This window comes from Aptenodytes patagonicus, chromosome 1, assembly GCF_965638725.1.
Source record: "Aptenodytes patagonicus chromosome 1, bAptPat1.pri.cur, whole genome shotgun sequence".
Classification (NCBI taxonomy): domain Eukaryota; kingdom Metazoa; phylum Chordata; class Aves; order Sphenisciformes; family Spheniscidae; genus Aptenodytes; species Aptenodytes patagonicus.
The window spans coordinates 144,440,856-144,457,487 of record NC_134949.1 but is presented as its reverse complement, the minus strand read 5'-3'; the positions used below and the strand labels follow the sequence as shown (position 1 = coordinate 144,457,487).

The window sequence follows — 16,632 nt, the reverse complement described above, 5'->3', positions numbered from 1 at the left end:
CGCATCCCTACACACATCCAGTTTGCTCAGCACTCCCGAGGCTTTTCGGGCGGGCACGGCGGGATGCATGATCCAGGGAGGGCCAGGCATGGCTCCCCTTTTCCTTCGCCCCAACGGGCTGTGGCAGAGCACAAGGCCCGGGACGGGACAGGTCGGGCCCCGGTGGGGCCGCAGCCACCTTCCCTCGGCCCGGGCCCAAGCCGGAGGGCTGCCGCCCTCTCTCCGTAGCCGACGTGTCTGGGTTTGGGCCCGGCTTCCGCGGCGCGGGGTGCGGCCGCCTGGCCGGGCCCCGCCGCCTCCCTCCTCCCCCGCAGGCCGGGCCGGGGCAGGAGGACCCTCCCGCCCCGGCCCCTTCCTCCGGTCCGGCCCGGCCCTCCGCGGCGTGGGAACAGCCGGGCGGGGCGGAGGCGGGGGCCGGGCCCTGGCGGAGGGAGGGAGGGAAGATGGCCGGGGCAGGCGCCGGGCGGGAGCGGGGGGAGGCGACGGCGGGGCGCTGCTGAGCGGCGGGGCGGGGGCGCTCGGGCCGGCGGGCCGAGGTCGGGGGCTGGGAGCCGCGGCGGCGCGGGGCAGGTCCCGGGCGGGGTTAGGAAGCGCGGCGGGGCTGGTCCCGGCGCGGAGCGGGGCTGGCGCGGGGGAGGATGAGCCCGGCGCGGCGCAGCCGGAGCCGCCCGAGTCCCGCTCCCTGCGGGGCCGCCTGTTAGTGCTGGAGGAGGAGGAGGAGGAAGAGGAGGAGGCGGCGGGCGGCCGCGGCCCGGACGGGACGGGAGCTGCCCCGGCGGCGGCGGCGTGCGGGGAGCGGGTTTCGGCCGGAGCTGGGCGGCGGCGGCCCGGCGGCGGAGCGGCCATGCCGTGGTTGAGCGGCGGGCGGCGGCGGCGGCAGCAGCAAGTGGCGGCGGGACAGGGCGGCGGGCCGCCGGCGGGCGGGCAGCGGGGCCGGGAGAGCTCGGAGCTACCGCTGCCCGCCGGCTGGGAGGAAGCGAGGGACTTCGACGGGCGAGTCTTTTACATCGACCATAACACCCGGCAGACCTCGTGGATCGACCCCCGGGACAGGTAAGGGGCGGGAGCCGCCGGCGGACGAGGGAAATCCCGGGGGAAGGAGGGCCGAGCCCGGTTCACGGCGCCGGCCCCGCCGCCGAGGGGGAGAGGGCGCGGAGAGAGACGGGGACCTCTCTCCGCGCCCTCTCCCCCTCGGCGGCGGGGCCGGGCCCGTCGGCGACATTTTCCTTCCCCCGGCCGTGGCCGCGGGGAGGGTGTGGGCGACGGGGCCGCCGGTGCCGCTGTCGGCGGGGCGCTACGCCTCGCCTCACTTCGCCCCGAGGCGGGAAGGCGGGCTGGGGTAGGGGGGGGCCCTGTCACACCGGCCCTCCTCGGCCGATGTGTGTGGAGGGGCAGCCCCTGCCCCAGCGGCTGACGAGTTTGCCGCCAGCGTTAGTGTTAAGTTAGATTAAAAAAAAAAAGGGAATTAAGGCTCTCTTGCCAGTGGTGGGTGCTCAGACCAAGCGTTGTCTCTGTGTGGGGGGAGATGGGGCAGACAGGAACATACTGCCTCTGTTTATACTCCTCAAATACTGGACTAGCCCCACTGTAACCGAATGGCTTGGCCATCCTGATTTATTAGCCGGGCCGAACTAATTGGCAGCAGCAGGCTGGAGGCATGCTGAAGTAATTTGGTAGATTACCTCCTCATAAAAGATAACGCTGCGTGGAGGTAAGCAAACCGGTAAATTCCTGCAGTTAATTTGACAAATACGCGGTCTGCTACAAATTACCTGTCTGCTGCGTTGTTTCGGGATAGCGTTTTCATGTCTCTTGGGCCTGGCGGTGCGTGGTAAGATAGGGTTAGGCCTTTTCATTTTAATTAGGGTGAATAAATACAGGTAGGGTTTACATATTTCAGTAGAATTGTGTTATAAGCAATATTTAAGCATTATAGCTTGAAACTGGTGGAAGCGTGGACTATCTGTAGCGGGTACTGCCCGGTAAATACAACCTCGCTTGAAAGCGTTTGCCTAAAAATTTCCACGCAGAGTTAGTGAACACAAGTGTCAGTATTCTACGTGTCTGCGAAATAAGAAACATATGTCTCTGTGTATGCTTTTCTATATTAAACAATGTTTTTATAGTAAGTGAAAGTTGGACAAGGACAGTTTGAACCTCAGCCAGAGCTACCTTGCCAGAAGTATGCCTGGAATGTTAAGCAGGCCACAGAAACATTTAAGCACAGTCTGGGTTAAAGACTGTAGTAATTTGAGTGATTCCTGCAGTCTTGCACAATGATACATAACTGTTTAAATAGCCTAAATATTTACCTACCAGATCAAGATCTTTTGTCTCGTTATTTAGACGTACTTATGCATGCACATATTTTTTTGCTGAGGCATTAAATATTTGTTAGTATGCTTTAGATAGCACATTTTTCTACAATATGTATATGCATTTTAATGGTAGCTTACTTGTAATATGCTGTTTTAAAGGTAACTGGTGACATAACGTGTATGTGGCTTCTCTGCATGTCATCCTTTCCATTAAATTTCAGAGGGTATGCGGTTTCGTCTTCTGGAATATCTTGCATACAGACAATAACGAAAAAGATTTAGCCATGTACTGGAGTGTTTAAATTCAGTTACCATTCAACTTAAATAGTATTGCTAAAGTTATGACTTCATGTTTTGAAGAAATAATTGAAATGCCCCAAGATGCTTGAAAATTTGTCTAAATATTTCACACCAATGTTTAAACTTAGAGTTATTTTTCACGTTGGGTAAGAACAGGCTGTAGAGCAGATATTGAGACATTTACATTGGGGCAGATAGAAAAGATGTGATGTTTTCATGCGTGCACATTAGTAGTTTCTACATAATTCAAGTAGCAGGAGCTAGTTTAATGATTGCAGAGTTAATTTCTGGTTGAGAATAGACTACTGTTGTTACTTTAGTGAGATGTCTGTGGAAAGTGACCAGCCTTTTTGGTTTTCATTGCAGCTATTCAGATTCCCATGGGCAGCAGCAAAGTAGGAAAGGATCAGGTTAGTTGTGTTCTGCCAAAGTTTGGGAAAGAAAGGTCAGAGCAGCAGGGAAATGGTACTGAAGCTGTATTTTTGCAAAAAGAAGTTGAAAAAGTGGAGGGCAGAATAACCTACTTGTATCACATGTACCTCAGCGTTTTGAGTTTGGCATAGAGTGGCAGAGACCAGCCCCCTGTTTCTGTGTTTGAGTGGTTTCGTTTCTATCCAGGAGGAATTGGACAAAACTATGGGACCTCGGGCCACGCTGCACTTGATCAGGGCTCTGAGAATCAGCACCTCCAAGCTTTCCTATGGGCAGTAGTCTCATAAACATCCCCACAGGCTCCTCTTTCCCTGAAGCTGGCACTTAGCAGTTTGTTTTTCTGTTTGGCATTCCCCCTGAGATTTCTCAGCCTTTTGTATAGTTTGGTTAGTGAATTTAATTTGAAGCAGTTATTTGATTAAAAAAAAACCAAACCAAAACAAAAATCTCCTGCCTCCCCAACGTTTTTCCCATTGAAGCTAAGAAGAGAAGGAAATACTATTTGGAGAAGTTCAGGAAGGAGAAATGTGCTCTATAAAGGATTTTGGGAGTTTGGGAAAGAGAAGGTGACGAGGGCAAGGGAGGCAAGTCAAAGTAGTACAGAGTGAGAGGGGATAAAGGACTCAGAAGTGGATACCTTATGATTTTCTATGGTAAGAAAATTGGAATAAATGAAGAAAAAAGAGGGAGGATAGTAGAAGAGTGATAAAATGAGCAGATTTGAGAAGCATCCTATCTTTGGTATCAAATCAGTGGTTAGGTTGGGGAAGATACTGTGTCGATCTGTGTGGATTGTGTGTAATGAATAGATTGCGACAGTTATCTAGCAGATCCTGTAGATCTGCACTGCATGATGAAAACACTGCATGTTTTCATCTTGCGGCAGTAGTCGTCTTTTATCTTAATAGATTGTAAGTTCTTCAAGGCAGCAAACTGCCTTTTTATCTTGTGTTTGCATAGTACTTGCTATATTGGGATTCTGGTCAATAAGTGGGGATTGTAAATGATCTTATAAAAGACTGACTATGTTTGTGGTTGATATTGATGATCCTCGTGGCACCGAGGATCTTATTTCTGTTGCTGTTTGTTACAAGACTGTGTTTTCAAGTGATTAGAGCTTAGCCAAAACTGTTGGAGTTTGGCAAAAGCTTTCCAAGCTGGTGAGTCTTGTTAGATTTGTTGTATGTGGAAACTTCAGCTAAAATACAGTGTTGTTTTTTTGGAACAGCGCTAGGGGAGAGGGAGTGTTTCCTTCAGCTTCTTAATGTGAGTTGTCTTGTTTGTTTGAAGATTTAAATCATCTTGTTTTAAACTTGTAAGGTGTAGCAGTGTTTTTGCACGGAGAAATTGTCCATTTGGGCCAGTTTGGGAGGCATTGAAAAATCAGCTGGGTAAAGAGTTGGATTTTAGCAGCTGCATTTGCAGAAACTTCCTGCAAGCTGGACTGCTGGTACGTTAATTGAAATCAGGGAGTTTTTCTGTCCTGTGTCCTCATCAGCATCTTAATTCTGAGACCTAAAAGCTGCTTAATTTTAGCACAGGAGAAAAACCCTGGCCTTGTAGAGGAGGTGGGTTGGAACAAGGAGTATGGGAACAAGTGAGGTTTTCCTTGGAATTTGACAGAGGCGGGGAAATTTCGGTAGGTTGTGGAAAGCAAAGCAGTCAGGAGTTGGGGGTAGGGAGAAGGAGGATGGCACCTGAAGCCTGGGAAGAAATAAGTAGGGGAACTGGACTGAAAACCAGTAGGGCAGGGAAGAACAGGTAAGAAGAAACCGGTCTGATGAGGGTTCAGGGTATGAGGGTGTCAGCTCTTTTCTTGGCTGTACAGGGAACCCCGAGGGAAAAGGAGGAGCACTGAGTTTGTATGAGGAATCTTCAGAGCCAGAAAATACTCATGTGGGGCAGCATGCAAAGTCTAGGTGAAGAAGGGAAGATAGTTGGAAGGGGAAATACAAGAACTATGTGTGAAATGTGAGGATGGGGGTCAGGAAGTGTAAGATGTGCTGGACAAGGAGACTGATGAAAAATCAGAATTGTAGAGATTGGAAATAAAGACTAATGGGCTTGAAACAAGGAGTCAGCTTGAGAAAGTCAGTAGGCAGGTATCTATGTTATTAGGGGTGCAGAGTAGAAATGATCAAGTGAGTAATGGGCAGAAAAGTCCAGAAGCGCTGGCTGTTTTTTGCTGAACTATTTCAGGACTCCTCATTCTCATCATTTATTTGCTTTTAGCAAATGTCTGTATTGCCCAGTTTGTCTCTTCTCTCTGTGGGGTAGGACAAAGACAGCCCATTACTACTGTTGTTTCCTCTGTTACGGCAAGTGGCAAAGCGAGGTGTTAAACCCATGTGCCGGTGCGATGCTGCACAATGTGATTTCTTTCCTCAGTTTGGTTTTATAACGGAATGGAAGATTGCAAGTAAGAAGCTTAAATCAAGAGAATATTCATGTCAAACATTCAAAGCTAGAAAATGCCAGACTTAAGTCGCTTAACTACTTGTTTTGTATTAAGAGAGCATTTTTAGTGACAAACGACTTTTTCATATATTTTCTTGCCTTATTTGACACATGGAGAGGAGCAACTCTGAGGCCAGATCAGAGGGCTATGAAGTGGTCGAGAATTGCGTCTAAATTTTTTTTCCAAAATTGGAAGATGTGCCTCTCACTAGTGAGGCAAAGGATCTTTTGGCACACCAGCATGTGATACGGTTGGAAAGGTAGTGGCCTCTTTGTCAAGGCAAGAGAATATCTCCTAGAGTATTGGAATGTATCTCTACAGTTGACATTACTCAGCAACCCAAAGACAATCAGAAGAAGCATTTAGATAAAGATTTTTCACAAACAGCATTTTTCTGGGCCTAGCTTAAACCCCTGCACTGAGGGTCACAATTAGTGTCATTCAGTATTAGAATTCAAATACTTGTATTCCAAAGCATCAGAAAGGTGAGGGCAACAGAATAGTTAGTACCACTGCCATTTTTGAAAGTTTGCTTGAGGTTTGTATGTGTTTTCAGACTTTTCACATCATACTTCCTTTTTGTTGTATTTTGATTATCAATTGTGTTAACTCACAATTTTGTTTTGAACTAATGCTATTTGTGGAATGGGAAGAAAACAAAGTGTTTATTGATCGTTATTTTAGTATTCCCTCTGAAAATATTACGATGACCAGACAGATTTAAATCACATGCTTTATTTGACTGCAGACTGTTAATGTAAAACATAAAATGTAACCTATAGGGTACAGAAATATATTTTTGGAAGTGATGCTTTGAAAATGTTTAAAGGGGAGCAGAACTACTGAAGTACTAATTTGGTTGTGATTTTATAAATTGGCTCTCTAGACTGTCAGTGCCAAGCTCACAAGAGATGGTTGTAAAGGGGAAAAAAACAATTGAATGAGTATGGATCTGGAAAATATGCTCTCCCATGAGAGCAAAAGAGCTGAATTTATTCAGTTGAAGAGGTGTTTAAGAAATGGTTTGAGTACTGTTCATAAAAAGAGATGATACCAGAGACTTTAGAGCTCTCTTGTTTAGTAGACTTACAATATCTGGTAGTCAGAAGTTGAAACCAGAAATACGATATGTTTTTAATAGTAAGAGATATTAAATGTCGGAGTAGCTTTTCCACTCCTTTAGCTCCCTAGATGAAATGATCTAGTTCGATTTTTTTTTTTTGCCTGATTTGCCAGCTATCACTTGAAGTCCTGTTGTCTATGACCATCTATTTTTACTGCCTCCATTGCATGATATGTCATTTGACGTATATATAATATATATATAGCTAAATATATCTCATAAGGATTGGCAGAGCAGCCATCCTTTCATTAGAAAGTGGAGAGCTTCTCTATCTGGTTGCTTCTCTTAACACAGCGAGGAAGAAATCCAATTTATCCCTGTCACTTGAGGCATCTGGGTCACTGCAGTTGCACATTTGATTACCTCAGGTTAGCAGTAAATACAGTGGACTTGGTAGAATTTATATTAAAAGCATTGCATATAAAGTTGTCCTTGAGATCCAGATGTTTTGAATTTTCTGTGCAAATGTCAAGCCTGGATGCAGCCACAGTGTGGATGGGAAAGCTGTGCAGCTGTGTGACTGCTCTCCTGGCATGTGACTGGGAATACATGCTGCAGCACATGGTGTTAAGAAAGGGCTGCGGTGCCCTAAGCTTCCCTGGGCAATCTGCACATATTATTGTTCAGAATAATTCAGTAATATTTTTAAAGGCATGCTGTAGCTGACATTTGTTTTGAAAGTTTCACATACATATATATATATATATGCCATGATAAATCTACTTCTCTGCCTTTTAGGAGGGAGATGCATTCATATTTTTTTTCATCCTGGCCAGTAGGTCTTCAGACAGGCAGATACTTTACCTTATATTGTGAGCGAATTCCATGAAAATGTTTATGATTAAAAATTGATGTAGGCACAAGTGTCCTAGAATTAATGTTAGTTGGTATTAGGTATGGTTTTCAAGCTGAGTCTTTCATTTGATTGATAGATTCTCATAACAAGTACATGTTAATCAGCTGATTCATGGTCAATAATTTAAAATTTTTTGTTTCTTCTCCCCCCCCCCCCCCCCCCCCCCCTTGATCTCAGCTCTCTGATTTAAGCGTTTCAAAAAAGTAGCTTTTAATTTCTTGTCAAATTTATGTTGCTTGGGAAAAAGCAATGCCTGTATGAAGTGAGCATTCACATTTTCTTGTAATTCAATGTTGTTAAAAATGAGTACTACATCTCCAGTCATTGAGGATTATAAATGTTTTTAGTAGTTTTTCAGTGTCTCAGAAAGAAGAGGTGGGAGGCAGCCACTCTTTCTTCCTAAAGGTGAAAAGTTTTCCTTATAGTACAATGGTAGTGAATTATGGTTTATTTAATTGGCTTTTACTGGTTAAAATACATATACTTTGAAAATCTAGGTTAGGTGGCATAAAACTGCAAGACCTAACGCACGTGGGCTAAAGCATCAAAACAGCTATTGAGCCAGGGTAGCCTCATTAACAAAAACATGCTGTTAAGCTTCTTAACGTTTTGTTAAAGGTGAAGGGTTTTTTGTGTGCGTGTGTAGGTTTTACCTCTAAATTGAAGTGTTTTCAGCAATTAGATAAGGAATGCAGACACCTGCCTTACTGTATTTGTGTGCATGCAAGAAAGGACTAAATTAGCACTTGTGACTTCAGCGTGTTACAGCAATGCGACGGCAGATGTTACGAGGGCTTTTTCTTGAAGGGTTCTGTGAGGTGGTATTGACTGCCTCATCTATGAGTTGGGCCTTACAAAATGAGAAACGGTGATCTGTCAGATGTTGTCAGTGCTCGAAACTGTCAGAGAAGGTACTTTGCTATTTCTGGTATGTATAAATCAACATATATCTGAGACAGTATAGGCATAATGGTTGTATTTATTGTCATTAAACAGCACCAAGCATTGTTAAAAGAAAATTGGGTATCTGCATTAACATTATCTTCTAAAGGGTGTGGGGGGGAAGTGTCTACTTTTCAGGACCTATAATCTGCACGTGTGAGAATGCAAGATTTGAAATATCACAAGGCTAGGGCTGGGTTTTAAGTTCTATTATCTGGAGAAAAAATTCCTTGTTAGGCTTGGATTCTAGTGATAAGTTTAGTTTGAGAGATAACAACTTAGTGGTTTTAGTGAATGTAAATACAGTGACAGTACTGTGCAAACATAAGAATAAATGACTCGTAGGCAATAAAAAAAATTAGAAACTTATCTATAGCAAAGTCCTGTTAACAAGCTTCATAGAGATGCCTGTTAAATGTAATGTTGGTTTATAATTTTGTGTTGTTTACCGGAAGGTAGAGCTTTGTAAAGTTGTATGTGAGGCCAAACAGAAGTATTTAGTTGATATTTTGGTGAAACAAAGTAAAACTAATGCTTTTCTGCCTACAGTTAAAAATAGAACTTCCTGAATATCTTATCTGCTGCAGATGTGACAGTTCACATGCACCAGCAAAGCCAGCCAGTATCGCAGCTTTTAAGTAATCTTCAACTTCTTTCTGGTTGAAAGAAGCTAGCTAAAGAAAACACGCTCTAGGTACTTTTCCTACCTCTCCCCCTGCTGTGGCAGAGCAGCGTGCACACTCAGCAAGGTTTTGCAATACAGCACCCTTGAGCTACTGGTTAGCTGCTGCCAAAAGCAGCAGTGTCCTCCCTGCCAGCCACATGGTCTCGCCCCTCTCTTGCACTGGTACTGGTGGTTATCCAGCCTTACGGTAAGATGAATTAGCAAAAAAACCCTGTGCAATATTTAATTTGTCTCTCTTTGGGGAGGGTAGTTTTCAGCCGGTTTAGTTCCCTAAGCTGACTTACCTTCAGGGCAGATGGGTATTTAAGTGGCTTATGTCAATTAAGTTTAATTCAGTAAGGAATTGGCTTAGGCAAAAGTGATGAGTCAGTTTAAAATCTTCTTTGAGTAAATCCTCTTTGTGAATGGCAGTCCTGACTACTGATTTTTAAAATACCCCCATAGTAAAACAACACATCTCTAAATAAGCTTCAAATTATGTTTAAAAGGAAGGATTCACTTTTCAGATGTAAGATGGATGTATAAAAGCCAGCAGAAGTTGATTAAATAGGTGTCAGGGTCAGTTTTTCAGTAGAGTAGCAGCGTTGAAATGGCTATTAAGAAGTGAGAGCGCTAGAAGCAGCAGAACTGATTTGGGAACTGAGTTTGGGGTATTGGCAGCAGCTTGGAAATGCTCATGAAAAGTTTGGTGAAGTTAGTGGTGAGTGTTGCCATCGCTGGCAGGGAGCAAAGTTGGTGCGTAAGAGAATTGAATCTAGGACCGGACAAGTGTCTGGGGAGGATATCAGCAGTGCAGTACCTTGGAGGTGTGTGTGAGAGGGAACTGGATATAAGATCAGCTAGATGTGGGGAGATCTTGACAGTGGGGCACCTCCAAGGAAGATCTCAGTTTGGTGTAGAAGCATAGGGTGTAACTGGGGAAGGGTGGAGCGTGAAAAGGCATCTTGAGGTAATAACAAAAACCACAGAGCAGCTATTGGGGTGACTTGGAAGGTGGCTTTGTCACCAGTGTTTGGACCTATAACTCATCAAAAGATTGTGACAGTGTGGCTGGGGAATTTTTTAAGGGACTTGAATGGGTCAAGGTTGAAATTGCCAGGTTGTAGAGGAGGAGACTGTAATATTTGAATTAGATGAATGAGACTTTTGTCTCTGCTGATGGAGAGGAGCAGAGATTTTGATGTTGTATTTTTGCCTTGCTACCAATCCCAAGCCTATTTCATGGAGATAAATCCCTCAGTTCTTAACTAGTCATCAATGGCAAGGGAACAGGGATGTAGGCTTTGTTCTGCCATGCTACAAGGATCTTGATCGTTTCTTGATTCTGTTCCAGATAGGAAAATTAATTTGGACTTAGTATAATTAGGGTGTGCTAAAAGCATGGCGAGGCATGATCTGTCACTTTTAATGGCCCATTGAGTCATTTGAGTCAGCCATTTAATACAGCTAGCCTCCTGGCGAGGCATGCTCTAGGCGTATGTTGCATGATTAAATAGGCTGGAGTATTTCTCAGTTTGTTTCTCTGCCTGTCTTTTTGTGGGCTTTTGCTAGAGTACAAAAGGCTCTTGCGTCCAGTGATGAGCTTGGTGATCTCCCCGTGGTTTGCAGGATGGAGGCGATTCTGTGCTGTACTGTTGGTTCTCTTGGCTGAAGGAGCTGATTGCCATCAAGGACTGAATTAGTGAATATCAAAACCTGAAGCAACTAGGTTTTTTATTTTTGTTTTCAAAGACTTTTCTATTTCAGTATATTTAATTGGCAGTGGGACAAAAATAAAGTACAGTGGTATCAACACCCTTGAACCAGCAACAGAGAATCAAAGGCTATCTTTCATAGCTTTCTGAAAGAGTTATTTTCAAGATGAAATATCTATGGAGAATCTTGTTGAAACTATTTTGATTTATATTGTACTTAGGCTGAAGCTCTTTCACACACACAGTGATTAGGATTCTTTATGGCAAAATGCGAAGTTTGGTATCAAAGCTGAATGCATAAGATTTCAAAATTGATTTATTTAACCTTGGATTACAGTTTAAACAGCTAAAAATAAGACTTTTAAAAAAACCTTAATACACAACGCATTCGTAGAAAGAGTGGCTTATCCATGTTTGGGAAGGCAGCTGAAGTACTGCATAATTATCCAATTCTATAGCATAAACAAATTGTGACACACTTCTCAAAGGAGAATGCAGTCCAAAGTTACTTGACTTGAACAGCAATTCCACGCATACTGAAAAGGGAATTTCAGAATAAAAAGTAAACTACCATTGGGGGTTTTTTTGGCAATGTAGGGATAACTAGTAGATGGAGAAAGTATTGCATGTGTTTGGAAATTGCTGTTTAAACACTCGTGTGTCCTCTGCTTCCCCCAGATTACATCTTTTGGATAAGACTAAGACTCCCAGTAGGAAAGATATGATATGGCACATAGGTAAAAATCCCCGAACCCCAAACTTCAGAATAAGTTAACCACAAAACCCAAGAGAAATTGATTTAACTACCATCATGGCTGTTGGATCATATATCAATTTTAGTAGTATCTAAATAGTCTCTAACACCATAGTTGATGTCTTAACACATATTAATGATAATCATCAGGTTATGAGGTAGAGAAAGCGTAACTGACCTCTCCTTTATATAATAAAAAAACTAATTGGAAATGCATGTAAAGACTGGAAATGCAATAGATAATTTGTCAAAATTCAATTAAAGAACATGTATATTCATATTGCATGTTTATATGCATATTTCCAACTGTGTGCAGGGTACTGAGTGATGACATGAAAACAAAAAAAGTGCACGCCACTTTGTGTTGGTTTGAGTTGTCTTATCTTTGCTTTTCTGCCAGCTCATAGTTTATTCAAGGAAAAACCTAGCAGTGCTCTTGCGGTTATGGGTGTACTGAGATTTGTGATAAATAGGCACCATGTGCTCAAGACTCTGCATGGGCATTTGAATTCCACTTCTGTGGTTAGTGTAGCTACTCAGTTGGGCCAACTAAATTATAGAATGATTTGTTTAGAAAAATGTTTACTAGTACCAGCTTGCAGAACAGCTGGTTAAAAATGCTGCCCTTTGAAATGATGGTCTAATTTCTCATGTGTCTCGAGATTCCTCTGAGTAATCAAATACAGTCTTTCCCTAAATACACCTACACGTGTGAGCTTCCAGTTTCTTCATTTGATAATGCTTCAGACAGTGAAGTCTGAAGTCTTCTTTTAGAAGTACTTTGATAATCCATTGTAGCCTACTTCTTAATCGCTGTTTGATTTTGATGCTTCTCTCATCTGTGTGGCAAAAGACATAGTTTTGACTAAATCTCCGTGTTTCACAGAGGTTTTAAAAAATTATTTTCCACAGAAGGAAAGCAAAAGCGTTTTAATTAAAAATGGTCAGGTATTTTTGGATCTGGACTGGTTAACCATAAATTTGTGTTGGCTGTAGGGGAACTTTGGGAGTAAATCTCATGTCATCAAGAGGAAGAACTGTTATGAAAACTTCTTTTTGATTTCATTCTTGGAAACTGCAGCTTAATGCACATATGGTCCAGTGTTTTAATGTACTTGTTTATAGCCAGGACTTCAGAAAAAGAAGTGACTCTCCAGTTACCTGTATTAATCAAAAGTAGCTACAACATACTTACATAGGAGTCCAAGAAATAACAGATTTCTTAAGTCTTGTGCCTTAGTCAAGGGGAGCATGCACAGAGACGGAACGAGAGATCCTAGGGCTTGGCCTGATCCTTCCTTTCGCGTTGTTTGTATTTAATAGTTGTCTGTGCTTTGAGAGTCTTCCGTACTGATTCAGCTAAACTTCTTGATTTCTCAAAACACCGTGTAATGCACTGAATTTAAGAAACGTTTTTATTTTGCCTTAATGAATGGGTAGTTTCAGGTAAGTCCCTTTAAATTGATCTGCAGTGTGGAGCATGATTACCATTCTTGAAGTGTGTTGGTTAAGTGCCTTCTATTCAGGAGGATGATGAGGGAAAAAATTAACTGCTGAACCCTGCGTACGTGTCTTAAGCAGTGTTAAAGTGGTAGGTTGGGATTTTTTTTTGTTTTGGTTGGGCCGTTTTGGTTTTTTTTAAATAGGGTATAGCTACAAATGTTTTTCCAATAAATTGTGAAATAAACCCTTTAATTTTTGCTTTTAAAAAAAAATTATCCTATTTTGGAGCAAAACGTCAGGATGTTTATGATCAGGCTGACTCTTGCATTCTGACTGATTGATGGTGCTATGAATATACTGTATTTCCAGTTCCAGGGGTTATTTTCCTATTGTAAAATAAGCCGCTTTGCAAATTCCTGGTTGTCTTTTTTAATAGTGTTCTGTATGTGCTTATATGAAGTTTTGGAGAAGTGTTAAAAATTTCTTCAGTTAAACATGATAGAAGGCTTTCAGAGCAAAAAGCCCTTTCAGTCCATGAGCAGGTATCCAAACACCAATATGCAGGAAGGAATATGTGGATGTTTTGTGCAATGTCATTTAATCATCTGGAGTTTCAGGCAACTTACCATCTACGAGATTTCTTACAGCTATAGCCTCAGTGCTTCTGTTGGTAACTGTTATTCTGACTTTACAATTTGGAAAGCTGGAGTTCAGAAATGTTTGTGGGAAATGATCTGTGGAAGGTTTGCTGAGTCATGATCAGGGTTGGTTTTTTTATTGTTGTTTTTTTTTTTTTTAAAAGAAAAAGCACAGTAGTGTTTCCTATCATTGGCTGCGAATGGCACTCAGAACCTCCTAATTCTTTGTACTGAATCTGTGCTTAGCGATTCAAGGGAATTATCAACTACCTTCACTTTTAATGCATTTTCAGAAACAGCTTGTGGGAATTCTGGCACAAATTTTGATATCCCAACGTTTTCTCTTCTAGGAGTGTGTCACATGCTTAGGAAAAAAGTCTTAAGTTTTCCCAGAAGGGCATCTAAAAAAACCTTGAACATTTCATTGAGCTTAGATGTAAACCTGTTTTCATGCTAAGCCAGGTCATAGGATGTCTTTCTATGACTTCCTAAAAGGCAAAACACCAGACGGTTCATATGGATGAAGATAGATAGATATATTTATTTTGAACAAATGTTCATAAAATTTGTCACAATTTTCTGGAAATCTGACAGACTAGATAAAGCGCCAGTGATTATGGAAAATAGTCCACTTTTGTAAACATCTCCCTTCCACTGAAATAGAAAGTGCCTTGTCCGTAGACCTTGTTACAGGTAGAGAGTGAACTCTCTTGTACCAGAGTATGCTGTACTATTGTGTTAGGTAAATTACTTCTGAGAGTAATCTTGTAGATCTGTCTGTGCCTGTTCAGGGCTTCTGTTCGGTAACAGGATGATGTAGCTGATCTTGTTCTCTGGACATCTGCCTGCTAGGAGATGTTCTGTTTCACAATAGCTGCCAAACAACTCCAAAGCGATAATGCGCTTTCATTACTATTGACGAGGACTCAGTTTGGATCCTTGAGTTAAAGACTTTCTCTCTTTTGCTGGTTTCTGACTTGTACGAAGCTTTTTGGCCGTTACCCGATTCTTTTGGAAATAGTATCTGAAAGAGGATATTGATAACGTTTTTCCTTATAACACCTTACATGTAAGGGGTTCAGAATTTTTAAAAAGTTTTGTTGTTCTTGTTTTAAAATACAGCTGCATCATTTTATCATTAAAACTTACTGTAATACATTCCTGGAATCTCTCCTTTGTGTAATTACGTGAGGTATGTAAACATGTGGGGTTTTTGAAGTTTTGCACATATGACTGCCCACACTGTTCTTCAGATTTGTTTTATTCTTTCTGAAGTCACTTAATAAAGAAAATCATGTTTATTTTTTACCTCAATCACAACCGTAAGTTTCTTTTCTTTACATTTAGAATCTATGGAACATTTAGAAAAGGCTTTTCTATCCTTTTTAAAAAATAAATTACCCTGTGTCCAAAACTCTGGTTCCATTAGGAACACCCCAAAACTGTGGATAGTGTCCTGGCTGTGGAAATTTTCTCCTCACCCTCCAGTCCATGCATGGTGTTCTTTAAAATGCAAGTCTTTTGAGATCATACATTCATTTTTCTGTCTTTGGCCTTTAATGTATGTGCTCTGAAGCTTATTCTTCAAAGTGGATGAAGATTTTAATACTAATACCTGTATCCAGATATTTTTAGGATACGTCTCCTGTAAAGACAAAAATAAAAAATAAAATCCTGAGATGTTACACAGATTAATAGGCTCTTAATGTAATGTTAGTACATTATGTTAAAAATGAAATAGTTCCCCTTTACTGTGATTTCTGTCTCAAATTAGGAATACGTCATTTTTTTCTCCCCATTAGCAAAGATGGTCAGATGTCCAGACTTTTACGAGAATAAATTCCAGATAGTTGTCAGAGCACTTTGGTTAAAGAATTTCTGAATGTTTTAAGATACTGCACCTGGTAGAATTTAAAATACATGAATTTTGTTGGGGTTTGGGGGGGTTTAGGTGTGTGGCTTGTTGTGTGTGGTGGTTTGTTTTTTTTTTTTTTTTTTTTAGAAGAGGGAAATCTGTGCTATGAATAGAAAGCTAATACAGGAGATTTTCCTCAAGTCCCCATTTTACCCATTTTATATACTCTCTATGCTAGCAGGCACGCTTTTAAAATGTTGGTTGGTTTTTTTTTTTCATGGTAAAAATAGCTTGCAGCTTATTGAAAAACAAGGCAGACCTGTGCCTTAAAATCCAAATGAAACTGCTGCTTAGATGAGGCTCTAAAGAGGGCATTTATATGTTGTGGAATGAATGGCATGCCTGCGCTAACTCCCGCAGGCCGGATATTTCCAAGGTATCAGACAGAGCTGTATATACTGCTCTCTTCCTCCTTCAGATCAGAAGGTTTCTCCCTCAGCAATGTCCGAAGGACCCCTGGCCCCGGCGGGGAGAACAGGGTGGGGAGTGGGGGGCAGTGGGGGTAAAGACAAAAATGGGCAAGGTAACTATATATGTGTGGTTTTGATTTTTATTTTTATGTTCCACCCAAACTGTCCTGTGATAGTTCCTAGGCTCCTTGTACTTTGTGAGCTAGCGTTGTTTTTCTATCATTGTTCTTTGAACAGTGTAGTTAGGAATTTCCTGTTCACGTTTTACTACAATGGTTTGTTTAAAATGACAGACCACAGTCTTTTTCCTGACCTAAAACTAGATTAGCCTTGAATGTTGAAGAGAAGTCGGACAAATAAAGAGGATAGACTCTATTTGCTTATGTCATGGAGAGGGGCCTTTTAACCACAGGCTCAGTTATATCAAATACCACAAGTCATGTTTCTTAAATATTTATTAAGACAAATAAACATAGTTATTGTATGAACTGGCATGTCTCCAAATTCCTCTCTCTTTGATTCTCATGGGTGGGTTGCTTTTAATCAGGAGAAATATTTTTAATCAAACTTCGATATCTACTGGATTACTGAATCTCCAGTTCTTCACTCTCCCCCTGTTGTTACATGTACAAAGTGCAACAAAAGAAACCTCAGCAAAGTTCAA

At 42.0% G+C, this 16,632-nt stretch overlaps 1 protein-coding gene across 4 annotated transcripts in view; it reads left to right on the top strand.

Annotated features, from left to right (window-relative positions):
• Positions 1-829: 829 nt before the first annotated feature.
• WWC3 (WWC family member 3) overlaps positions 830-16,632 on the top strand; it is a 105,901-nt gene continuing 90,098 nt past the window's right edge. For 3 of the 4 annotated variants that reach the window (XM_076357785.1, XM_076357775.1, XM_076357764.1), the window contains exon 1: positions 845-1,053. In XM_076357785.1, coding sequence (XP_076213900.1) covers positions 845-1,053 — 209 coding nt within the window. Of the gene's footprint in view, positions 1,054-16,632 lie in introns of all 4 variants that reach the window. The other variant, XM_076357755.1, reaches the window with a different exon arrangement.